This window comes from Eutrema salsugineum, unplaced genomic scaffold (genome assembly GCF_000478725.1).
Source record: "Eutrema salsugineum unplaced genomic scaffold, Eutsalg1_0 scaffold_5, whole genome shotgun sequence".
Lineage (NCBI taxonomy): Eukaryota > Viridiplantae > Streptophyta > Magnoliopsida > Brassicales > Brassicaceae > Eutrema > Eutrema salsugineum.
In genome coordinates, this window is record NW_006256612.1 from 4,868,466 (window position 1) to 4,891,570 (window position 23,105).

Sequence of the window (23,105 nt, forward strand, 5' to 3'; positions counted from 1 at the left end):
AAGTTTTACCATCACCAAAACGTGGCAGCGTCTAGATGTGTTATTTAGTTTAAATTTGTACAATAAATATAAATATATTTTTTAACGACACATATCTAGATTTATAGTTATTGTTTTCGATCATGATAGATAAAATAATGTGAAATTAATTGATAGGTTAAGTATGGAGACACTTGTACAAATAAAGATGCACGCAGCACAGTTGTTACTTTTTCTTTGACATTTACCTACCAAATTTTTAGTTTGCTAATGTGTTTTTTCCTGATTTGCTAGTTCGATCGTAGCTTATATTTACAATTAGTTATTTATTTTCTGATATTTCATTGTGATGTACTGATGTGAATACCAAAATAACAAAAGTTTTCCTGTAATTAGTTATTTCTAGAAAAAAAATTGCTTACTGTAAATCATATTTTTGAACCTATAAATTACGATGTTTTTTTTGGATCTATTACGAATTTTGCTATTCTCAAAAAGAACTTAATCGAATTATTAAAAATAAAATCTATATTAATTAATCCTTTTCGAAATTCTGCAGCTAGCAAACATGTGTATTACTATTTAATACTCCCTCTGTTCAGAATTATTTGATGTTTAAGGTTTTTGCACACAGTTTAAGGATTCATTTAATTTTTATTTTTCCTATACTAAAAATATTATTTATAATTCATTTAAATATCATTCAACCAATAAGAAGACTATCTGCAGAATATAAAAAGTCAAAAACTATAAAAATTCATTAAATTTTGCATTGAAAAGTGAGAATATCAAATAATTCTGAACAAAAAAACCTTCTAAAACATCAAATAATTCTGAACAGAGGGAGTAATAATGAAAAACCAATATATCAAACCAATCACTTGGAATCTGATAAGTTTATTCATCACTTTCTTATCATAACTATATTTTCTTGTTATCTCTGTATGGAGCCGTGCTTATAGGTTACAAAATTTGGGAGGAAAATTTAGGTGAATAATACCTTTATTTCACGATTAGATAGAAAGCTCTATAGTCAAAACTATACAGTTCTAGTTTACATAAAATAACAAAAAACATGAGAGTATCACTTTGAACTACTCCTGTCAAATCTAGTTTTAAGTTGAGTGTGACACTAAGTTATGAATGTTTTCTTTCATTTGATATTAGTTTATTTAAATGGAGGGAGGGGGGGGGGGGGGGAAAAATTAAAAATCCCCCACGGCCTAAAGGCCTATTCCAGACAGTTATGGGGGTTTTGGGGGGTAATTGGGAAATGGGAATATGAGAAAAAATTATTTAGTTATTAAAACATTTCCAATTAAAATTTTCGTTAGCATAATTTGGGCATTCTTAATTTTATTTTATAATGGAAAAGTAACCTAAAATCCAACCTAAAATGGAACCTCTATTATTATTATTTTTAGAAATAAATATAGTTTACACCGGTTTGCACACTAAAAACAATTATTACAACGTTTCTTGACCTCTGTAACCATCGGCGTATTAGCTATTCTCAAAAGCTAGAATTTTTTTTTGTCAAAAGCTTTTAAAAAATTGTTGATTTTGATCTTTCATATCTCAAGATTGAATTTTAAATAACCTTCATCTTTAAATGTATGTAGATTAAAAACAGAATATAAAGATTTTTTCCCCAATTTTCTTAAAAATCATTTTTCGTTGTTTTGCCTAAAAACCAAAATGCTCTATGATAAAATAGACAACCAAATCAATTTTGTACACGCATCATAAAAAAAAGGGTAGTGTTACGTTCATTTTTACTTTTTTTTTTGTTCCTCTGTTCATTTTTACTATATGAGATAAATATTCAAAAGACTATAACAACCCGACAAGACAACAAAAAATATATTAGGAAATCGAAAAGCATATCAATGAATGAAATATTCAAAAGTCAAAGTCAACGTTTAGCCTCAACCGTATTCGAGATTGCAAGTTCAACATCCACTCCACTAATGACATTTTCTATTGAAGAACAATTCTTGGCGTATATTATTTTAATAAACGGAATTTTGTACGGATCGTAGCACACACTTTGCTTAAACTGTTACGTAACTGGTCTTATTTTATTTTATTATAAGCGTCATAATTATATAATTCACTCAAATGATATGGTTTATCTAATGATAATGAGTTAGTGACTGATCTTTAATAATGTAACTACACACCACTATTCTATATGAGCTCGACTTTGATTTGGTAATCGGTTCAAATTAATTTCGGAATGTTATAGCCTAATCAAGGGAAATTAGTTCTGGTACAAGTCGATTGGGACAAAATAGAAATGGCTAAATGATTATTAATTTTTGTTTAAGACAAAATTGGTAAATTAGTCATCTGACTCGATCGGGTTCTTGTTGACAGAACAAATGAAGCACAAGAACATACAACCAGAGTTAGAATGTATGTAATCATTCTTAGAAAATCTCAAAAAGATTTGAGATGTTTTGTATCTTCTGAACTTCGACAAGCAACGTATTTCTAAATTCGATATAATTTTGTTACAAAAAATAAATTAAAAAGATTTACTCACAATTTTCTTTTAAATAATTCATGATCTCGAAGCATATAATATTTCAGAAAGATTTTTTTTTTCAGAGGATACATCAAAATGTCTCCTTTCTTGTTGATTCATTGAATTAACAACTGACAACTCTTGAGTGTCAAAGTGAACTACTAAGAACATTGTATATTTGGTAAATAGTAAGGTAGATATAGCTTCATAATTGTTTCTTCATTTGTTTTGAGAACTACGACTAACATTTTTGTTTTATATATGTTCGTTATAATATCCTTATTCTCTTTCATTATTTGACGTTACAGCTAACAACTTTGAGTGTCAAAGCTAACTAAGAGCATTGATATTTGGTGATCATTAAGGTGATGTAATGTAATACTCCAACATACCACATTTGTGATGTATTATTTCTTCATTTCGAGGACCAAAATTTCAATTTTTGTTCTCATTCAACTTTGTTTGTTAGTGAAGGTTTTGAGCGATTTTTTTTTTTCCTTTTTTTAACAAACTACTAATACTAGAGAAAGAAAACTAGACAATAATATGTAAGTATTTTAATTGAAATGGAGCCTAGACTTTCTATCTTTGTAAAGTGGACCTGGATAGAAAATCAAAAACAAAGTTATTTCTTTATCCTAAAAAGAAAATATATAATAATGTCCATTCTAAATTTCTTATGTTAGTTACTTTACTATTACTATTTAAACAAAAGTCGTCACTTATTTGACAAAATGATCGCTAGTATTTCGTTTGATCTTTGATTCTTGTGTCATAAACATGGAGTAGCTTCAATCCTTCTTCACCACCACGAAAAGTTGAAATATTGATTCGAACCAATTTTAAAAGCAGAGCATGGATTAATAATCAAACACAATTCAAATCAAACTAGTCAGCGAAGAAACAAATGACCAGAGCCATGACCATATGAGAAGTAGTAGATATTAGAACAGAACCATATTTTCTTTCTTACAATATTCAAACCACAAAAGCCAATGCGAGGTGATGAAGCTAGAGTAAGAGATGGTTCACAGAGGAAATAACAAAAAAATATAAAATGCAGAATTTCAGTTTCAGATTTCTTACTTTTATCGCATTCCAAGCATTTGGAAGATCATCAAGATTCACTAACAATAAACATATTTCACAGTGACAATTTAAGTAGATCTTAGCGAACGCACCAACTCAACAGTGTGACATCCATAGATATACAGAGCACAGGATAACCTTCTTCTTCCTAATCGTCGTCCACCCCACGGCGCCTCTGGATCTGTATACGCATCCGAGATAAACTTACGCTCAATCATATTGTTAAACTAAGACCAAGAGCAAGGCTTTTTGCCTTAATAACTTGAGTTTTTGAGGATCGTGTGACCGTACCGTGACTTTTGTCTGTTTGGTAGTTTGGCTATTTATTTGTTCCAACAGCGTTATAAGCCGCTCCTCAGAAACCTGTAAACAACGAAGAGAGTATTTTGATGAAACTTAGATACGTAATAATCCACGTAGTGTTAGCGAAACTGAGTAGAAACCTGGCAATATGTAAACAATTATGAACCATGAAATGGAAATGTGACTGTATTCTAACCTTCTCAACTATCTGTCCCATTTGAGCAGCCCTCAAAATAACATCCTCTACACCTCTAGCTTTCTCAGGTTTCACCAGGGCAATTCGAGCAACTATAGAAAAAAGAAGAAAGAAAAGAGAAGCATAAGAGATATATTAATGGTGTCGCTCTGGAGCTTTGGAAGATCATCATGAACAAACAAGGAAGAGATACTAGATGAACTTCAAAGCATTTAGATGATACGTACTTCTCTCTCGGGCTTGGGAAGACAGTATTTGACTAAGCATCATTTGTCTACGTTCATCAGCTTCCCTAAACGAATGTTCCAATCAGAGAATAGGTTAGCTCAAAATAGAATTCCAAATTGAAAAGAAAAGAAAAATCCAATGATACACACCTTTTGGCATCTTCTTGTGCTCTCTCTTGATCTGGATTCTGCTGAGTGCCTTGCTTCCCCTGCACATTAGGTTGGTGTACAATGAGCCACAAAGTGCAATTTTTGTTGTTGTTGTTGAAGAAACAAAACAGACATAAGTGATGGTATCAACAATTACCGTTCCATGTCGAGCCATCAGCTCTTGCATCCTCCTCTGTCTAATAGCTTCTAGTTCAGGATCAGCCTATAGACATAAAATTGCAGTATTTCAAAACTTATAAAGAATTATCTTTGGCTAACATGTTACAGTGAAATGATTCCTGATAAATAATCCATCAACTGAAAAAAAAAACAATCGACTGAGTCACTTCTGGGGTACAATTTTTCATTCAATACCAAACAACACCCATTTGTCCTACTATATAGAAGCATATATAATTCATAATATGCAAAAGTGAAACAAAAGTAGCAAAGATAGAGATGAGCCAACATTTCAGATCAAAAGAAATTCAATGACTACAGCTCAAAAATTCCGAAAAAGGAAAAAGAATCATTTGAAGAAAAAAAAAATCAAAGTAGATCATTAAAAAGGAAAGATCAGTGCAAATACAACAGAATCCAATGAAATTCTACAAGGAGAAGCTCGGCGATGAGTGAAAATGTCCTGACACAATGTACAAATATGGATGAAGAAATCAAACAGATCAACCCAGATAGCGGTACGAATTTAAATCACAAAACAATCGAAAGTCTAAGCTATCTAACTAACCATTGATACTTTTAATATATACTTTCTGTTTTCTCAAGATAAAGATTGAATCTCATTTTAAAGAACCCAGATTCAATCAAGAGCAGAACCAAATCATACACAATCGGTTCAAATTGACGTTCCGGTCCAGAAATTGACGAAATTACAACTGAGACTTCTAAGTTAGGCATAATCTCGAAGAAAAAAGTGCCCAAAACCCTAACAAAATTCGAGTTCCTCAAAGATAGAGTAAAAGCTGGAGGAAAACATAAGAAAATTTTCGAGAAGCGTAACAATATCGAGAAACAAACCATTGGAGCAGCCTTCGTCTCTTTCCTCTGGATGCCAAATTCGATTTTGCGCCTCACACCTAAAAAAAACCAACTCAGAGTAGCTCCAAAGGGAAAATGCTTTAAAACCAAACGAGTAGCTTTTTTAAGACGCGCTTCTTCATTTTTATATATTCGCCCCATATGTTTTAGCATATTTTCAAATTTAACCGTAAAATTATCATTTCTAACATTTACCCCTCGCTTCCACCCAAAATCTCTTCCGAGACCCAAAGTCAAAACCTTGCACTAGATACGAAACAAAGATCTAAGTTACTTATGCATATAACTTCGACAGGAAAAGGCAAATATGGGTAAAAGTTGTTAGCACATATAAATTTAACAAGATGACACTTGTTGATATCAATCTAAAACTACTTGTATCAAAACATGAAATATCTGATTAGAGTTTGTTTCACCCCTGGATTAGTATATAGTCAGCATCAAACACATCTCCAGCAGTAGGAGAGAGGTTGTTTCTCCGGACTTGAGCATGAGTCTCTGCTTCGTGTTGAAACACATTGACCACATCTTGTAGCTCCAGCTTCCTAATTTTCACTTGTTCCTCTGTGATGGGCTTTTTGAGGCCCAAGTATATCAGACCCACAGCAATCAGAGCCGCTCCTATCACAACCATGAGTAGAGTGAACAGACCAAACGCATAAGGCGTGTTCTGCGCACCGGGGATACCATCAACGTTGATACCAAACAGTCCCACTATTATGGTAAGCACAAGACCACATCCTCCAAACACGGCTAAGTTATGGCTTACTCTCAGGCTTTTGTCCTGAAATTACAGATTTAGCGTCTCAGCCAAATTCACTTCATCCATATGGAAAGATTGTACGAAGTTTGTAAGTTTGTTTGGTGGAAGAAGAAACCTGTAACCATGCACGGACACTGCTTTGCATGACATCCTGAATTGTGAAGAGACGTCCACGGACTGCTTCTTGTTCCTCCAGCATTTCCCTCGTGTTCTTCCTCAAACCTTCCAACAAACGTCGAGCTATGTATCCCCTCAGATGCTGGAGAAGCTCAAAGATAATCTCCTCTCTTGCGTGTAGTGACCACTTCACTCGAATGACCTGCCATGACAAAGCGAAGACTTCAGGTTCATGGCAATAGTTCGGTTTGTCCCACACGCAAATACCAAGTCTCAGTTATAAGTTATAACATCAACAAAGGTCTTTCAAACACAAGACCAGTCATTATCCATTTAATTCAAATGGAGGCGTAGCTGCAATGAAGAGAAAATGACCTGTCTTGATAATTTCTTGATCTCTTGGTTGAGAATGATACTGAAGAGATTTACATCCTCATGGTTTCTCCTAATAACAAGATAAGATAGTCCCTGTTAGTTAAACATGAATACTGTGTATTATCCCAAACAAACGGATATGTATCTGTAAGAACCTGTTCATAAACTTCAGTTCGATTTCATCAGCTGCACCAAATATAGTTTTACGGAATAGCCTATCATCAATAAAGGACAACAAAAGGATCCGGTTAGATACTATCCAGACAAGACAAGATAGTTAACCAGAACTCAAGTCATTTTGGTCCAGTAAAACTAGACAAGCGTTTATTAGAGAAAAGCTAAACCAGAAAACTGTTGTTACCTATCATCCCATCGAGAAAGACGGCAAGCCAAGTGTGCTATGACTTCATGAACCGTTCTTGGTACATTATAACCTCCTGCATAAAGCAGCTCCTATAAGGAAAAGCAAAAGGAAAAATAACGCAGATCAGTTTCCATATTACAGGCCTATGTTATATTAAGCTACAAGAATCTCATAAAGTAGACTATTTGTGAACGAACCTCTACTTCAGTGATGCCAAGGACATTGGTGTTTGATACATTTCCTTTTACGTGCATCACAGTTACCAGGAAGTTTTTAGCTTGCCAAGCCCGAAAAACAACAGGAACATCATCCTCACTGATTGATGGATCACCAACTGATTGTCCTAAAAGCTCAAACAATAAACCACCAGCAACCCTCACTGGAACCTAAGTAAATGCACCAGGATTAAAAGTTAGACAACAACATCCAAGAAAGTACCCCAGAGATGATTCAACTGTAACGAGCCATCTCAAATAACACTATATGAAAAATTCCCTAAGCTAAGAGACTACAACACATCTATAATCCTATACAAAACAACTATGATCTACGTGGAAGTGTTTTAATAGCAGTGTCTTCAAAGCTACTTAATATCTAAAGTGTGTCTGAATTCTGACTCTCAAATTGCATATATGAATTGGGAACAAGGAGTATACCTCGTATAGAAGGTGTCTCATCCGTTCACTTATTAGCTTACTTTCATCCCTCAATGCGAGACCAATCGCAGGATGCAACCATGTAGCATTTCTGAGCCATTCCTCAACAGAGGAGTGTCCAGCAGCCATATGGCACCACCATGTAGGGCCGCCTGGTCGTTCCCAATACGGAGCCGCTAAATCTGTAACGGGGACATCCTCTTCTTCTTCCATTAACTCCAAATTAGGCCACTCCGCGTTTACTTGCACCTTTTGAAGTAGTTCAGAAATCCTAGCCCAACCAATAGGTACCCAACGACTTCCCTCATATCTCTCAACTTGTGCTGTTGGAAGCACATGGTCTTCATTAAGATCCAAAGAAGATACCGACCTTGACCTTAAGATATCGACTGCAGAGGAATCAACAAACGGGTTTCCAGGGGAAGTAACTCTGGTTTGTCCAACTTCTTGCTTCAAGTGAACAGCCTTTGAATCAGTATGCTTCTTTGCACCTCGAATAAATTCAAAGGCGCAAATAAGCCCATCAGTCCAAAGATCACTCTTGGGGACTCCTGAATGATTTTTACTCTCAAGCTTCTTGGATTTACTCTCTTGAGATACTGAATGATTCTCCCCATTTTCGCCCATGGTCAAGCAATAGAATATCCACCAGCTTGCTCTACTACCTGTATCAAGAATAAGACGGTGGAAACCATTCACATCAGCATCAATGTTCTTTCCGGACAGATATTTCAACTCTGTGAAAGCAAACGGAAAGAGATGGGACTATAAGAAAAACATAAAAACTAACTCACAGAGGGATTAAACCTTAGACTCTAACGCATAACACAAAATCTAAGAGAACTAGAGCTCATCGTATGAAACCAATATCTTCAGATGGATCAATTTGGGCAAAATTATTGTGCCAATGACAACGAGACACCCAATGCAGCGAGCACACTCCTATTCACCCAAAATAACTGTTTACAACAAGACCAAAAGTGCAAAACTTTACGCATCCAATACTAGAAATTACATGCAAGAAACAAAATTACCGAACAAAATAGCGTAAAATTCCAAAAACTTAGGGTCAAGAACGAGCATCTATAACACACAAAAACGCGTAAGAATGCGTCTTCAATCACATTACATTGGGTAGGGTATTTGCAGAAACCCAGGATTTTGTGATCAGAAAATAGCAAGTCCAGCAGAAAGAATCTAAAATCCAAAGATGACGATGATTGAAAGAAGTTTAATGAGACATGGAGAGACAAAAATCCGACTGATAAATCATAGATTTCGATAACTTTCGCACTGGTTTGTAGAAATACTCATTAAAGTTAAGTTGGGAAAGATAAAGTAAAACTGCTTCACAAACCGTTCAATTCACATCCCAGAAAGGAAGACGTGAAAATAAATGATACGAAGGAACAAAATCATCTGAAATGTGAACTCCAACTTACTCAAAAACCGAAACTTTAGCACAAAAATAAAAACTTGCTCAAAAATCTCAATTAAAAAAAAAGTGCCCACAACCCTAAAAAGCTCGAGTTCCCAAAAGATAGAGTAGAAAGTTTGGGAAGAAGGAACAAGTTCGAGAAGTAGAAAGAAAATCTAACCATAGAAGCAGTTTTTGTAGATGCAAAATCCAACACAGAGAGGTAGCAAGCAATGAAGAAGAATCAAGAATGCTTTTCAAAACCATATACAGTAGTTGCTTTTGACTTTGGAGATACGCGCTTCATCGCTTTTACATATTTGCCGTAAGCTTATTTTCGTAACATTTACCCCCTCACCTCTCTTCCGCAAATCTGCCTTTACACTTTTTTAATCTCAAGAACAAAGGTATATCGAACCATATTTTAATATGATTTAAATAAATTCATTGATTTGTATATGCAAAAAAAAACGAATTTATTATGAAAAAGACATTTAACTGATTTAAAACTTAAATTAATTTGAGGATTTGATGGAAAAATGGAGATTTTACATATTAGCCCCATAAGCGTATATTATTACAAGTTCAACCGTAAATTTATGATATGTTCATTTACCCCCTCACCTCCACCATAGACAAAATTCTCACCCAAAATCTCTGTTTTGCTGCGCCACCGATGAGTCGGCTCTTGCTGCCTACACTTTTCTCAATCTCTAGAAAGCAGGTTTACCAAATGATCTCTCCGTTTTCGTGCATGTATATCTCTCTCTATATATCTTCCATGTTACCTATCAATTTTTCTATTTGCGACACTTTCAGGTTCCAGCTGCATCATTGTTCCACAATCTGTACGGACGTCACAAAAGGTAATGATTTGAAATACGTTTTGAGTTTTTAACTTCCAGTGTTTTTTTTTTTTGGGTGAAGAATTGTTGTAAAGGACGGATTTTGATACTTGGGTTGTGATTATAATCTGAGTTTGTATTGTGTTGGTGGTTCAGATTGTTCTTGTTGTTTGTGGTTGAATGAATATCAAGAAGTGAAATCGAATTCCTTGATTTTGCCAATACGTAGAGCTTCTTGTGTACCCTTATTTCTAATCAGATGCAAATCAACCAGTTCCTAATTTTGGTGTATTTGATGTTATTCTCTATTTGATAGAGTTCAATAGAGGATAAATTTCTCTTGGATGTAAAGATGATTTAATTTTCTTGCAATTTCCTTGCAGCTTTGTTCATTGGACGAGTGAGATGTCACAAGATAGTGTAAGATCATCCACAAATGTTGGCTCTGTTTCTGGAGCTAGAACATTTTGCTCCCTAGAAGGTATGAATAATTTAGTCAGTTCCGCTGCTCTATATTCGATATTTGAATCAAGATTTTCATGTTTTCACTGAGTCGATGAATGGCTTAGCCTTCTAGAAGTATGTTTCATTTGTTGGTACCATTTTTTTGTAGAGGCCTGATGTGTATGAACATCCAATTGATTGACTTCTGTATCGTATGAACATACCTCCAATAGAGACGCAATACTAGACATCCTAAGCTTTTTCTATTATATAAAACCAGAAAATGTTGTCACACTCCTCTGTAATGCTAGAACAACTTCTATTGGAGACCCCTTTATCCTCTTCCCATCTTCATTTTAGATAAGTCTGTGGTTACAGAGGGGCAAGATGAGAACGAGTCAGGAATATAATATATTTCAAACAAGTTTCATTCTTCCAATGTGTAACACGATGGGAAGACAAAAGTTACACCATATCAATTCCCTAATAGCTAAAGTAGTTTTCTGCTCTCTTGCAGTAAAATTTCATCTTTTTTTGTTATGTTGTTTCTCTTAATGGTTTGAAGTTTTGGAGATACTGCTATGATTCCATGTTGCTGCCCTTATAAACCACTCCTTTACCCAATTGGTTAAAAGATGGATTTGATGCTTATATTCTTCAGGATTCGTAACAAAAACTCCAAAACCTGCTTATTAATGGGGTATTTCTTTTTGCTCTTTTTTTCTTATATCTTTTGCTTAGATTTATCAGCGAAGAAGTGTGTGCCATGCAACGCTAAGGATCTGCGCCCCATGACCGAACAAAGTGCCCAAGAACTACTTCAAAAGGTATAATATTTGAACTTCTTACTATGGCAGATTGGCAGGGGGAGTCTCTAGAATGTTCCCTCCTGAATTATTCCTTTAACACAGGTTGTTGGATGGGAGATGGCTAATGACAATGGTACACTAAAGCTGCATCGGTCGTGGATAGTGAAAAGTTTTACAAAAGGACTAGACTTCTTCAAACGTGTAGCTGATATCGCTGAATCAGAAGGTATATTATGTATAGCATCAGCAATTCAGCACACATGCTTTGTGACCCTTCTTAAAAAGAGGAAAGATCTGTTAGTATTATTTTCTCTGAAGCAAGGATTGGTGTAATGCAGGTCATCACCCAGATTTGCATCTTGTAGGCTGGAATAATGTGAAAATCGAGATCTGGACACACGCAATAGGTGATAATCACAGTCTATGTTGTTGATATGAATCGTATCAAATGCCTGAAACATCTTTCATTATCCTTCTGATTTCTGATCATATCTAATCCCTCATCATGTACGTTTTCTTTGTGGAATTTGTCATTCGTAAGTGGCGAATAAGTGATATCTGATTCTTTTGCAACAGATGGTTTGACGGAAAATGACTTCATTCTTGCTGCTAAGATCAACGAGCTCCAAGTGGAAGATCTTTTGAGGAAGAAGAAAGCTGCCCAGTGAAATGGTATAAACATGAATTCTGCAAGCTAATTGTGGCTCAGAGTCCGCCAATAATAAGCTTCTTGGGCTCATCATAACTGGGATGTGACGATGTGTTGGTATACAAACACCATGTCAAATCAAGCTTTAGATCTACGCAAGATAAGAACAAAATGAGCTAGAGAGTTTTTGATGTTTCTTCTATGTCTAGGGTTCTTGTAAAGCTGTTTCAGGTCTTACCAATCTCAAGAACCACAAATAATGCAGTGGCTTTTAGTTCGAAAAAAGTACCTTTTATTTCAGAACAAATTAATAATTTCGGATACACCATAATATATGTTTATTTACAACCACAAGCTATCCAAACCTCCATAAACTATTTACATTCAAGAATTTGCATGAATTTATATACAAAGATTGTCATTCTTCCAAATAGATAAAGCCAGTTTCAACGAATTCAGTCTTCAGACAACGGAGAAATTGTTGGGGACCGAACAGTTTCACTGCACACCAACAATAAATTTTCCAGGTCAACTTCTTTTCCATCCATCAAAGCAGAATTACTACAAACCCTTCAACTGTGCTTAAATTCACCTCCCAATCTTCTGAAACAGATCACCAAGCGCACGGTATAGTGGAGCAGCAGCGGGTGGTCTAGGCAAAGAGCCAAGGAGAATGTCAGACGCAGCTAGAGACTGGCTCCCGTAGAACCGTGAGTTCTCACTAGTACGTGTTGTGAAGATGCTTCCTTCAAGCGAGCATCCAACAAATGCACCTTTTCATACAGTGGCGGTCAAGTGAGATTTTAGACTTTTAGGTTTTTTGCAGCAACAAGAACACAAGAGAATATACAGACTAGTTATGAGGCTTAGTTTCGACAATAACTTTATAATCAGCATATTAGAATGAAACTCCTTTTAGACATGGAAACAAAAAAAGCCTAAGAACCATCTACTAAGAAAGTTATCTGCTAAAAACTATTTTGGCTCGAGACACATGTACCTTTGCTGCAACTGTAAGTATAGCAAGCGGCATAACCACCGCTACCTGCTCGGATATCTGCTTCAACGGCTCGTCCAGTCACACCAACTGCAGCGCTTAAACCAGCTCCAACAACAAGATGAGTGTTACTCCCAAATGTTCGGATGGCATCACGAGTTCTTAGAATGATGATAAAGTCTATGAACTCTCCTCCTGCCTGCAGGTGATTGATGAGAAAATAGACCAACCTACCACTGTCTTAATAGCTAAGAAGCATAGACGAAAATATATTTTACCTGAGCACCCCATCCCATACCAAATGAAGAGATGGCGGACGGTGGAGACCAGGAGCCATCATCTCTACGAGCAACCACTAGTCCAGTCCCGATTTTATATGTAACCATAACTCCAACTCTGGCGACAGTGATTACTGCAAGACCTTTTGCTTGTCTTAAAATGGCATCTGGGATGGACCTCTCAGTTCTCGAAGAACCAACCTGATGACAGAAACGAATCGGCCATCAAGACAGTGATACAGTTAAACATTTAAGAAGCTAACTACTTCACTCACAAATTAAAGAGGTTGGGGATGAACTAAGGAACCACAAATCTGACCTTAGTTATATAACCCCGAATAGTGTTTGTTGCCTTATAAATCTCATACTCCATAGATTGTCCCCAAGGAAAATTCACCCAAGACCTCAAAGTACTAAGATCTGTCAAGTCATGGGTTGGCAGCTGAGCAGCAGGACTCACTTGGTCCATCAAATAAGGCTGTACAGACTCCAACCTCACACAACACACATCACAAACCCTTTGGGGATCTGAAACACGAAACTTTACAGGCAGCAAGCTTCTTCCTTTAGAACAGTCCCTACAGAACAATCCTCCACAGTATCGACAGTGATGACGCGAACACATTATAGGGTGAAACCTCACGCTACAAAGCATACAAGCAGAAGCAGCGCTATCTGGTAGCCACTTGGGCGGTTCTGTTTCAAGAATCTCTCTCGCGTTACCAAAGTTTGCCTCGGTGAGAGTCTGAGCCATCTCTTGCCAAGCTTGCTCAAGAAGATGGCCAGACAAAAACGAAATGCCACAACTCTCAAGGTTGCCCGAAGAAAGAGCACTCGCTTTGCCACGTGCTGCGAGTAACATATCAACTATCACATCCCACATGGTTAACTCCTTGTCTTCATCAACGAATTGGTTCCATCCCATATCTCCCTCCGGGAAGTAGCCACCATTGAAGCTAAGGCCTCTTGACCATTCCTCATGATCAGGTTCTAACATTGGTGGGACTGAAACAGGTATCCAAACCCCGGTTTCCTCAGAGAGCGGCGTGTCGTAGAAAAAGTATTTACCGCGCTTTTGTTGATCTGGTTCAAGTCTTTTGCTCTCGTCGACAAAGCCTTCACGTAAGCTAGAATCTTCATCTCTAGTCTCCCTGATTCTATCAGCTTTAGCATCACCATGAGAGCCACGAATTTCTCGAACTCTTTCATCCTAAGATCACCATTCAAAAACATGTAAAATTAACAAACCATTTCGAGCTTCAAATTTCTAGCTTTTAGCTTAAAAACATAATACTAGAAAGTGAAAAATCAAAATTAAGACACCGAACACAGGTGAGTTGCTGTCTATTAGCTGACGATCATAAGAGAAAAAACTCGAAGAACAAAAAGAGAATTCGGAACTAATTGGTAAATACTCTTCACTAAAAGATGCGAGTAGCGAAAATTCAACGCAACCACGAAAGAACATCGAATAAAAGTGATAACCCTAGAATTTGTATGATCGCGTAGAAATCAGACAAAAAAAAGAGCAAATTGTGAGTGAAATCAAAATCGGTGAGCGTCAATCTGTGAGTGGAAGCAAAATCGGAGAGCGTAAATCTCACCATTTCGTAGATTTGTTAATTCTCTCGATTACGAAGCCAATTTTCGATTCTTATAATCTCTGTTTTTTTTTGGGGGAAACTCAGAAACACGACTTTGTCCACAAAAGTTAAACACCGTCGCTAACCTTTCTGAGACGCGACCACATAATCCATCTCTATACTAAACCTTCCCCAGTTTTACTATTTGGTCCTCATAATTTTAAATTATTTAATACTCGACACCAAAACTTTATGACGAAAAGAAATAGGTAAGAATTGTGGTCATGGGTACGCATTTTTCTCAGCCAACAAAGATGCAAAGTCGATTCATACTGCCTTGTAGTTGCTTGGATAATTATATACAGTAAAGTATTAGGCAAATGGAGAGTGCGAGCTCATCTTGATTGAGCATTTGCTAGCTCAAAAGACCTCACAGATGAAACAAAACAAAGTAAAACGATCAGATTCAGGTTTAGGTTCGGATTATGGCAAAGAAGAAGTATCTATGTTCTTAGCATTATAAACGACATAAACAATGAATAACTTTTAGAAGCTACATAATCATGAAACTTCTTTAAACCATTCTTATACCTGCAACTGTTATCTGCCTTGGAACAAAAGAATACAGTGTTACAAATCATATGAATGCATATATAAGCTATGAAATAAACAAGAAGAAGAAGCCATAAATATATGTCTCTCTAACAACAATAAATCTCAACAAATCTTGGCTTAAATCCCTACTTCTTGTTTTGCAGAAATAACACATCGTTGCTCGGGTGTGCTTACAGCTGGAAAAAGGCTTTTTCATATCTGATATCGTCGAAGAATCTCGTCTTCCAAATTTTCAACAACAGTAAGCTCTTTGCTACAAACTCAAGGTAAATCTCCTGCAAAAACAACCCACAACTTTGAATCAGACATGAAACCAAGATACAAAGACACTACATGTCCGAGTTTCCTGGTCCTGAGCTAGAACAAGATATATTTCTTAAAACAGAGGAAATGGCTACAGTTACGCTTTTCACGTCACTAATACAAAATCAGTCGCTGAGAACTTCCTCTTGTCATTGAGAAACATGCTTAAGAACTTATAAGGCTAAAGAACTAGAGCGATATCTAGAATTGGACTAGCTAGAATTTTTCGCATCTCTTGTCTAGAAGAAACTTAAAAAAACAAAAGTTCTACAAAGTCCAACAGAAGTTACACTGTTCCAAGCAACAAAACACACATAGCAACTCCAACAAAACCCAGACCATATTAATGGACTGTGAATCTGTGACTACGTGATTCTCCAAAGTCATCAAGCAAAGCATACTTCAGAACTGAAACCAAATTTCGAATGTAACAATTTTACCTCAAAAAAGATTTGTATCATCTTGCAACTGGTTTTTGAAGCAGAGCAGTCAAGAAAACTTCACCATGTTTCACTCCACTAGAGTCCATTTTATTCGCCACCGCCCATTTCACCTTCTTGTAACCCAATTTCCCGATCATCGGCGCATAAACATTCTCAAGATCGACTTTCTTGCTAAAGAACCGATCCAACCAGAGATAACCACCGCCACGTAGTATCCGATCCAAATCGAAGAAGAAAAACTCCATAACCGTAACCGGAATCCACCGGTTCACCGCACGTCCACACCGGACCAAATCCACCACACCGTCAAAAACCGGAAGCCGCTGCTGGAGAGGCACGTGAAGCGGCACGAGCCCTCTCAACGCCACCGCCTCACTGTACGGCGCGTTAAAATTCATCGTGGTGGTCAAAACGGTGACGTTTCGAGCCTTCATAGCTGCGGCGAAAGATCCGGTCCCACCACCGACGTCGACGGCGAGCCTGAGTACCGAATTCGCGGATTTGGCGATCTGGAGAAGCTGCGAGATCGGGAGATCGAGCTCCGATTTGTAGGAAGAGAACTGAGATTTGGATTTCTCGAGGGAGAGATCGAAGCCTAGATCGGGGAATTTAGCGGCCAAGCAATCGAAATTCTTGCAGGAGTAGTAAGACCAGATTACATTGGACTCAGGCTTGGAGTCCGTCGGGTTTCGCGGCGTACGGGAGAAGCAACGACGGCGAGGGAGTGGGTGGCAGCCACGGAGGATGAGTTTCTCGACGAGATCGGTGTCGGAAGGGCAGAGAGAGAAAGGAGTGTAGTTCATGTACTCGTGGAGAAGGTCGGGGTGGTTGTGGCAAGCGGAAGCTATGGGGGAGAGCTTGGAGTAGAGGAGGAGATCTTTTGGAGCGGAGGAGGAGACGGCGGCGCGTGAGGTAAGAGTGGAAGCGATTGAAGTGGATTTGTCTGGCTGGTGGTTTGTGAGGTGGTTGATGGCGGCGCGGATAGTGTGGAGTTGACGGAGGAGGTGGTCGGGGACGGTGGGAACAGAGGACGGTGAGGATTTGACGGTGGATTGGAAGAAACTTGTGGTGGAGGAGAGATGGTAGAGAGAGAGGATGTTTGTAGCTACCATCGCTACTAGTAGCAGTAGATTCAAGCTCATAGTGAATCCCGCCATTTCTGTAGCTTCAATGCCTCGGATCCAAGTTCTTGAATCTCGCAGCTTCTCTGTTTCGTCACAGAGTGAGATTCTTTGTTTCTTTTTTAAGAACCTGATTCTTGGGCTTTATTTAACGGGTGTGTGTAAAAGCCAAGATTTCTGGGTTTAATTTCAGGTTAGATTTCTTGGAGGTAGTGACACTTAGAGAACTGTAAGATAAGCTTTTCATCTAACCCACAAGTCAAAATCTTGTAGTAGATACAAACAGAGATCTGAGCGAGTTTGCAATGGAAAAGTCATTTATTCGAATCCAATGTCATTAATTAGTTTTCCCAATTTTTGCATGAAACAGTAACAATCCTGGTGAAAAGTTGTTGGCAACAGTGATTAAAATCCTGTCTTTCTTGGTTCCAAGGCACGTAAAATTTAACACATCTGTTTGTTTTGTTCACATGCCTTGTCTTTTTTCTTTTATTTGTTCCCTTCTCAGACTAGTTATGTCTTTTATTGCAATGAAACGGCATATATGTATTTGTGTAAACTAATACATTGATTAGGCAAATTTTAACTCAATCGTACCTCAACAATTTTACGGAATAATTAGATGAAAATCAGTATAATTCGGTATGTTTCTGTATACAGTATGTCGATTAGGAAAAGTTTGAAGAAAAAAAAAAAACTGAAAAATTGATCGGTTTGGTGACTGCCACCAAACCAAACCAAAAACCGAGAAATATTTATATTGTTGCCGATCGGTTCACACTTCACAGCCCAGTGAGCCCATAATCGAATCTGAACCAAAAACCGAAATCCTCGGTTTGGTTCGGTATAGTTTAGTAGGCCGAGTCGATGAGGTCGTTGAGAGAGATCTTGCTTGACAGTCTCCCCCTTTTCTCGTGTTATATTAGTGAGAGGACAAAAAAAAAAAAGACAACTTTCCAAAAATACCGAAGAAAAAAGCTCTCTGTTTCTGTTTTGGTGTGTCAATGTCGGAATCTAGCTCAAGCTTCTCGTCTCTCACTCTCCTACTCATAATCTTCCTCCTCCTTCTACTATCTCCATCGCTTTCGTCTTCCGAGTCTAAGGTTCATGTTCTGGATCGCGAGCTATTAGAGATCCGGCAAAATTCGAAGCCGGACAAGACTAATAGAAAACCCAAGTGCTGCGAGATGCGGACCAGATCTCAGTGTTCCGCTTACCCTAGATGCAGGTGGTGTCGTAGTGACGCTCTCGACGACTTGTGCTTCAGTAAAACCGAAGCATTGCGACTTCCAAGTCAAGTCTTCCTCTGTGAGTTATAAATCAACACATTTGATCTAAGTAGATCGTAGTTCTTGCGGAGTTTTGTTGGATATATATATAGAGAGAGAGAGCTGTTTTCTTTCCAAATTTGGACTTTTGTTTGTATCGCTTGTTCTTGTAACGCTATTAATATTGTTTTAATTGTTATCACAAGTTTTGAATTGTACTGGATCTTGTTTCAAATATATATTTTGGAAGGTGCTTCTTTTACTGTTCTGTCTTAATTTTGAGCTAATCACTTTTGCTATCAAACTCGGATATATTTTACGATCGCACTGTATGCTTTTTTACTTGGAATTGTTAGGGAAATGAACAAAAGCGTTGTTCTTTCCTTTCAATTGTGGAAAGAGCTGAATATATCAAGTAATGTACTTCTCTCATCTCTCTGAGAGTAGAAGACTCAGGGCTTGATCGTTTCCAAAACTAAAATAATACTCAAAAGTTTAAACGACAGGAAGAACAGCAAAGAAACAGTTAAGCTCTCAGTGGATTAAATAGGATTTGTGTCTGATATGCAGCCTTTTAGTATTAAAGTGGTTCACTAATTGGATACTTGGTATATATATATATGTCTCTTCTTTCCCTGTGACATGTTTGTGTTAGCAAGATTATGGCTTGTTTGTTCTAAGGGCATTTAAATTGTGTGTTTGGAATTGTTCTTTGCGTCAATGTCGGTTTTGGAAGTTAGGAGCAGCTAAGTACATAGTGAGCAAAGATCTAGTTAATGGCTGGAGAATGCTTGAACTCAGGAACAGAAACTGTGTTATTTACAATAGTAGCTCTTTCTCTCTAACTGTTTCAAATCGGGACAATATCATAAGGCAGTTGGGAAGTTTCTTACTAAAACTAGACCCTTTTTTATTCCACAAACATCTGCTTGTACAAGAGTTTTTTTTTTTTTTGTCTTCTTTTTGTTTTTGGTTTTCAGGAAAAGCTCCTCACATATGTAGGTGCAAGTGCAACACTGAAGAAGGAAGCATCCCTTTCAACGCAAAAAAAAACCTATTACCTATAACAAATAAACCCAAAGCCACGCTCAAGAAAAGTAAAAACATAGCCGGAAATAAAGATATATGCACATTATATCAGCTGGTTTCCCAACAAATCCTGGACTGCATCCCTCATATCCTCATAAACGTCACAGATTTCGAGGAATTCCACGAGTTTCAGGAGTTCTTGATCTTTCAGGTCATCCACAAAAGCCTTTATAGGCACTCCATTCTCTGGCTGTAATGAGTAAGAAGATGGATTGTCATCAACAATCAAAGCATTTCCGAGGTCTTTCCCCACTACCAAAGATAAGTCCTTTACATATTTCCCATTCACTTCCGTGCATGAGTCTCGATATAGCCTCTGTGAGATCACACCGTTCTTGTCTAGCTTGTCCAAAACCTGTGAAGCATAATCTTCCAGACCAGCTGTGAAGACTGCCACTTTGTAGCTTTCACCAAGTCTTTCCAAGAATTCAGTCACACCGGGACGTTTCACCACAAAGATTGGCATAATCTCCGTTTCCATTTTCACCATCACCATGAAATCATATCTAACTCCTGGCACTTGCGTCGTCGAGTGAACCAACGTTTCATCAAGATCGAGGATGATTGTCCTTTTCGTGTTCGTATTTTCTGTCTGAGGGTCGTCATGTCTCTCAAGTTTTGTATAGTCATTTCTTGTGGCTGGATAGCTGATGGTCGTGGCCTTGAAGCACCTGGAAACACAACGCAGAAGGCGACAATGGAATGTCAAGATGGACATGAATGGGTAATTTCTCTTTTGGTGTTTGTGGAACTTGGGATTTTCTTGAGTTTTTTCGATGATTCTCTCAGATGCCATTGATTTCTCACGGATGCTTGATCCCTCAATGAAGACAACAAGTTTTGTCGAACAAAACAAGCTTGCAAGGCTTGGTAGTGGTAAGATGTTTCTGAATTTATCTTTCTGCTAACTTTTATACAATCATGATCTAGAATCGAAGTGAGGACATTTGGTTTAGTTTTGTTTGTTTATGAGAATTTTAGAGGTGAAGTAGAGCAGATGCCTAGTTTTAGAAATTTTCAGTTTGGACAACTAGAGCATAGTTTTGCTGTTTCACATACTCATGGATAACAATGTACATACATTATGAACCAACAAGAGATACATTATTAGTTTAGTTAAGATTTAGTGGTTTGGAAATTATAATGGGATTATAGTTGAAGTACTTCACAGCTATGGCTCTGGTCTGCCTGGTGAACTAGTTAAACTATAAAACCTGTTGGAATTTGTTTCTAACTTAAATTGTTTAATATATTTTTTTACAATAACAGAACAAAATTGTTTAGAAGGTTTTTTTTTTCAATATGAATCACATTGATATTTTATAAAGTATATAATGGTTTAGATTTCATTTACTGAAACCATTCTTCTTAGTGTCAAGTCCAAACGGACTAAAGCCAAGATTTACATAATTCATATGAAAATATCTTAAAGAGTTTTATAGGTTAGGCATGGACAAACCATAGCTTTTAAGGGTGATTGGCTGTGAAATGTCTCAAACACAGAAAGTGAATAGCCTCTGCGTTGAAGTTTACCGGAGTCATTTTAATGGATCATTGTTCTAGTTTTCTTTTAACTTTACCAGTTAAGGCACTCGTAAGACTACTTTCTTATAGTATTTCGTTTTCTTGTACTTAATATACTGAAGGTAGAGTCTGTAGGGACTTATTCCTTGATATCATATACTGAATCAGATAAATATCTTTAGACTAAGATGTTAATAATATCATTTCTTGTTATTAATAATCTCTTCTATTCCAAAACTTCTTTGTTTTCCCCAATTTTTCTTGGTTATTAATACACTTTCCGGTCACACTTTTGGTAGGTAAAAACGCTGAAAAAGGAAGGAAGCATCCTTTTCCAACACAAAAATACCGTTAGGCTGTCTCATCACTCCCCAAAAGAAAATCAACAAAAAAAAGAAAGAAAGAAAGAATCCCAAAACAAAATTGAAAACAGGTTCTGAAAATAAAAACCATATATAGTTATGTGCATATCAAATCAGTTGTTGGATAGAAACTCTGATGCTGCATCCCTTAAATCTTCGTAATGATAACATTCATCGAAGAATTCTGCAAGCTTCATCAGTTCTTGATCTTCCATGTCATCCACAAAAGGCTTAATGGGAACTCCATTTTCAGGCTGCAACGAGTAGGAGAAAGGGTTATCGTCAACTAGCAAAACACTCCCGAGGTCTGTCCTCGCAACCAAAGATAAGTCTTTGGCATATCTTCCACTCATCTCTGTGCATGAATCTCTATATAGCCTCTGTGAGATCACACGGTTCTTGTCAAGTTTATCCAAAACCTGCGAAGCGTATTCAGCCAAACCGGCTGTGAAAACCGCCACTCGATAGTTCTTACCGATCCTGTCAAGAAACTCGGTAACTCCTGGTCGTTTCACCACAAACATCGGTATAACCATACCTTCGATCTTTATCCTAACCATGAAATCGACATCAACCCTGACTGGTGGTTCCATCGATGAGTGCACCAATGTTTCATCGAGATCAAGAAAGATGGTCCTTTTCTTGTCATTACGTTTTCTCCAGGTAGGCTGATGCTGCTGCTCGTGTTTCTTGAGCTTTTTGTAGCCTTGTTTCATGGTGGCTCGATGGCTAGGAGTAGCGCTAGCTTTGGTGGTGGCTACACGGAAAAACTTGGAGACGCAACGCAAGAGGCGGCTGTGGAATGTGAAGATTGACATGTTGAGGGATGTGAAGATGGAGCCAGCTGCTGCCACGGCTGCAGCCGAACATCTGGATTGATGATGATGATGATGTTCATGGCGGTTTCTCCTTTCATGATTATGACGTCCATGTGATCTCGGGGTTGGTTTCCCGAGAAATCCATGGCACGCCATTATCAAGAAATCAGAGAGTTTTAAAACAGTGAGGAGAATTCTGGGTTTTTTTTTCTTCCTGCAGCTGGCTCAGATGGAAACCTGGAGAAATGGTGAAATGTATATAGAGCTTGAAAGATTCTAACTTCCCCTGCCATTGTGTTTGGAACTGAAAGGCACTTGATTTGGTATAGTTTAGTTTATTCAGGTTGTGATTAATGACTCTGAGTTATTTTTAGCAAAATAACAGTTTTTAGAAATTGACACATATTTGAGTTTGATTGTTTCTCAATGTGTTCTCTCAATGGACAGCAATATATATATGCCAAGACTGAAAGTTAAACGAATATGTAGAGGTACAGAGATTTTCATGGGATTACAGTTGCAGTCAAGTGCTTATTAACTTTGTGTAATATTTAGACTTGGACTAAATTAACCACTATAGTAACAAATTCTGAAACCAACTATTTTAAATAATATAATTTTCACATCTGTTTAAATGAATTTGTGTTCCCTGCTCCTCACTGATACATAATCATAATCAACACAGTAAATGGTTGTGAAGAGAGACTGAAAGTAGCCGTGATAATACTAAGT

At 37.3% G+C, this 23,105-nt stretch overlaps 8 protein-coding genes across 8 annotated transcripts; 2 read left to right on the top strand and 6 right to left on the bottom strand.

The window, feature by feature from the left end:
* Window positions 1-3,435: 3,435 nt before the first annotated feature.
* On the bottom strand, window positions 3,436-5,625 carry LOC18992119 (DNA-binding protein DDB_G0278111). The gene is made up of 7 exons (XM_006415478.2): window positions 5,513-5,625; window positions 4,632-4,697; window positions 4,475-4,533; window positions 4,325-4,389; window positions 4,098-4,189; window positions 3,890-3,961; window positions 3,436-3,779 (listed from the first exon to the last, which is right to left on the bottom strand). The coding sequence occupies exons 1-7, from the start codon at window positions 5,513-5,515 to the stop codon at window positions 3,747-3,749; spliced, it is 390 nt and encodes a 129-aa protein (XP_006415541.1). The 5' UTR covers window positions 5,516-5,625; the 3' UTR covers window positions 3,436-3,746.
* Window positions 5,626-5,788: 163 nt separating this feature from the next.
* LOC18992120 lies at window positions 5,789-9,576 on the bottom strand. Its single transcript, XM_006415479.2, has 8 exons — window positions 9,407-9,576; window positions 7,809-8,473; window positions 7,350-7,538; window positions 7,150-7,241; window positions 6,944-7,003; window positions 6,789-6,858; window positions 6,412-6,615; window positions 5,789-6,317 (listed from the first exon to the last, which is right to left on the bottom strand). The coding sequence occupies exons 2-8, from the start codon at window positions 8,433-8,435 to the stop codon at window positions 5,946-5,948; spliced, it is 1,614 nt and encodes a 537-aa protein (XP_006415542.1). The 5' UTR covers window positions 8,436-8,473; window positions 9,407-9,576; the 3' UTR covers window positions 5,789-5,945.
* A 233-nt stretch (window positions 9,577-9,809) lies between these two features.
* LOC18992121 (putative pterin-4-alpha-carbinolamine dehydratase) lies at window positions 9,810-12,318 on the top strand. The gene is made up of 7 exons (XM_006415480.2): window positions 9,810-9,949; window positions 10,045-10,091; window positions 10,454-10,551; window positions 11,256-11,341; window positions 11,426-11,549; window positions 11,662-11,730; window positions 11,900-12,318. The coding sequence occupies exons 1-7, from the start codon at window positions 9,830-9,832 to the stop codon at window positions 11,989-11,991; spliced, it is 636 nt and encodes a 211-aa protein (XP_006415543.2). The 5' UTR covers window positions 9,810-9,829; the 3' UTR covers window positions 11,992-12,318.
* A 16-nt stretch (window positions 12,319-12,334) lies between these two features.
* Window positions 12,335-14,973, bottom strand: LOC18992122. The gene is made up of 6 exons (XM_006415481.2): window positions 14,852-14,973; window positions 13,567-14,457; window positions 13,248-13,448; window positions 12,973-13,168; window positions 12,565-12,745; window positions 12,335-12,473 (listed from the first exon to the last, which is right to left on the bottom strand). The coding sequence occupies exons 1-6, from the start codon at window positions 14,852-14,854 to the stop codon at window positions 12,428-12,430; spliced, it is 1,518 nt and encodes a 505-aa protein (XP_006415544.1). The 5' UTR covers window positions 14,855-14,973; the 3' UTR covers window positions 12,335-12,427.
* Window positions 14,974-15,403: 430 nt separating this feature from the next.
* LOC18992123 lies at window positions 15,404-17,577 on the bottom strand. Its single transcript, XM_006415482.2, has 2 exons — window positions 16,189-17,577; window positions 15,404-15,720 (listed from the first exon to the last, which is right to left on the bottom strand). The coding sequence occupies exon 1, from the start codon at window positions 17,346-17,348 to the stop codon at window positions 16,206-16,208; it is 1,143 nt and encodes a 380-aa protein (XP_006415545.1). The 5' UTR covers window positions 17,349-17,577; the 3' UTR covers window positions 15,404-15,720; window positions 16,189-16,205.
* A 2,135-nt stretch (window positions 17,578-19,712) lies between these two features.
* LOC18992125 (probable C-terminal domain small phosphatase) lies at window positions 19,713-20,387 on the bottom strand. Its single transcript, XM_006415484.1, has one exon. The coding sequence runs from the start codon at window positions 20,385-20,387 to the stop codon at window positions 19,713-19,715; it is 675 nt and encodes a 224-aa protein (XP_006415547.1).
* A 2-nt stretch (window positions 20,388-20,389) lies between these two features.
* Window positions 20,390-20,610, top strand: LOC112083988. Its single transcript, XM_024152218.1, has 3 exons — window positions 20,390-20,393; window positions 20,459-20,545; window positions 20,600-20,610. The coding sequence occupies exons 1-3, from the start codon at window positions 20,390-20,392 to the stop codon at window positions 20,608-20,610; spliced, it is 102 nt and encodes a 33-aa protein (XP_024007986.1).
* A 1,058-nt stretch (window positions 20,611-21,668) lies between these two features.
* On the bottom strand, window positions 21,669-22,529 carry LOC18992126 (probable C-terminal domain small phosphatase). Its single transcript, XM_006415485.1, has one exon. The coding sequence runs from the start codon at window positions 22,527-22,529 to the stop codon at window positions 21,669-21,671; it is 861 nt and encodes a 286-aa protein (XP_006415548.1).
* Between the last annotated feature and the right edge of the window lie 576 nt (window positions 22,530-23,105).

Bases quoted from the DNA above. Each gene is read 5' to 3' on its own strand.
- LOC18992125 (XM_006415484.1), bottom strand. From the start codon at position 20,387: ATGTCCATCTTGACATTCCATTGTCGCCTTCTGCGTTGTGTTTCCAGG.
- LOC18992119 (XM_006415478.2), bottom strand. The intron at 4,534-4,631 runs GTAATTGTTGAT...CCTAATGTGCAG, and splicing joins TGATGGCTCGACATGGAACG to GGGAAGCAAGGCACTCAGCA. The intron at 4,190-4,324 runs GTACGTATCATC...TTTTTTCTATAG, and splicing joins TTCCCAAGCCCGAGAGAGAA to TTGCTCGAATTGCCCTGGTG.
- LOC18992122 (XM_006415481.2), bottom strand. The intron at 13,449-13,566 runs GTCAGATTTGTG...TTCTGTCATCAG, and splicing joins TTCGGGGTTATATAACTAAG to GTTGGTTCTTCGAGAACTGA. The intron at 12,474-12,564 runs GTGAATTTAAGC...GTTGGTGTGCAG, and splicing joins CTGTTTCAGAAGATTGGGAG to TGAAACTGTTCGGTCCCCAA.
- LOC18992123 (XM_006415482.2), bottom strand. From the start codon at position 17,348: ATGGCGGGATTCACTATGAGCTTGAATCTACTGCTACTAGTAGCGATG.
- LOC18992126 (XM_006415485.1), bottom strand. From the start codon at position 22,529: ATGGCGTGCCATGGATTTCTCGGGAAACCAACCCCGAGATCACATGGA.
- LOC18992121 (XM_006415480.2), top strand. From the start codon at position 9,830: ATGTTCATTTACCCCCTCACCTCCACCATAGACAAAATTCTCACCCAA. The intron at 9,950-10,044 runs GTTTACCAAATG...CGACACTTTCAG, and splicing joins TCTCAATCTCTAGAAAGCAG to GTTCCAGCTGCATCATTGTT. The intron at 11,731-11,899 runs GTGATAATCACA...CTTTTGCAACAG, and splicing joins GATCTGGACACACGCAATAG to ATGGTTTGACGGAAAATGAC.
- LOC18992120 (XM_006415479.2), bottom strand. From the start codon at position 8,435: ATGGGCGAAAATGGGGAGAATCATTCAGTATCTCAAGAGAGTAAATCC. The intron at 7,004-7,149 runs GTAACAACAGTT...TATTGATGATAG, and splicing joins CTTTCTCGATGGGATGATAG to GCTATTCCGTAAAACTATAT. The intron at 6,859-6,943 runs GTTCTTACAGAT...TCTTGTTATTAG, and splicing joins GAACTGAAGTTTATGAACAG to GAGAAACCATGAGGATGTAA.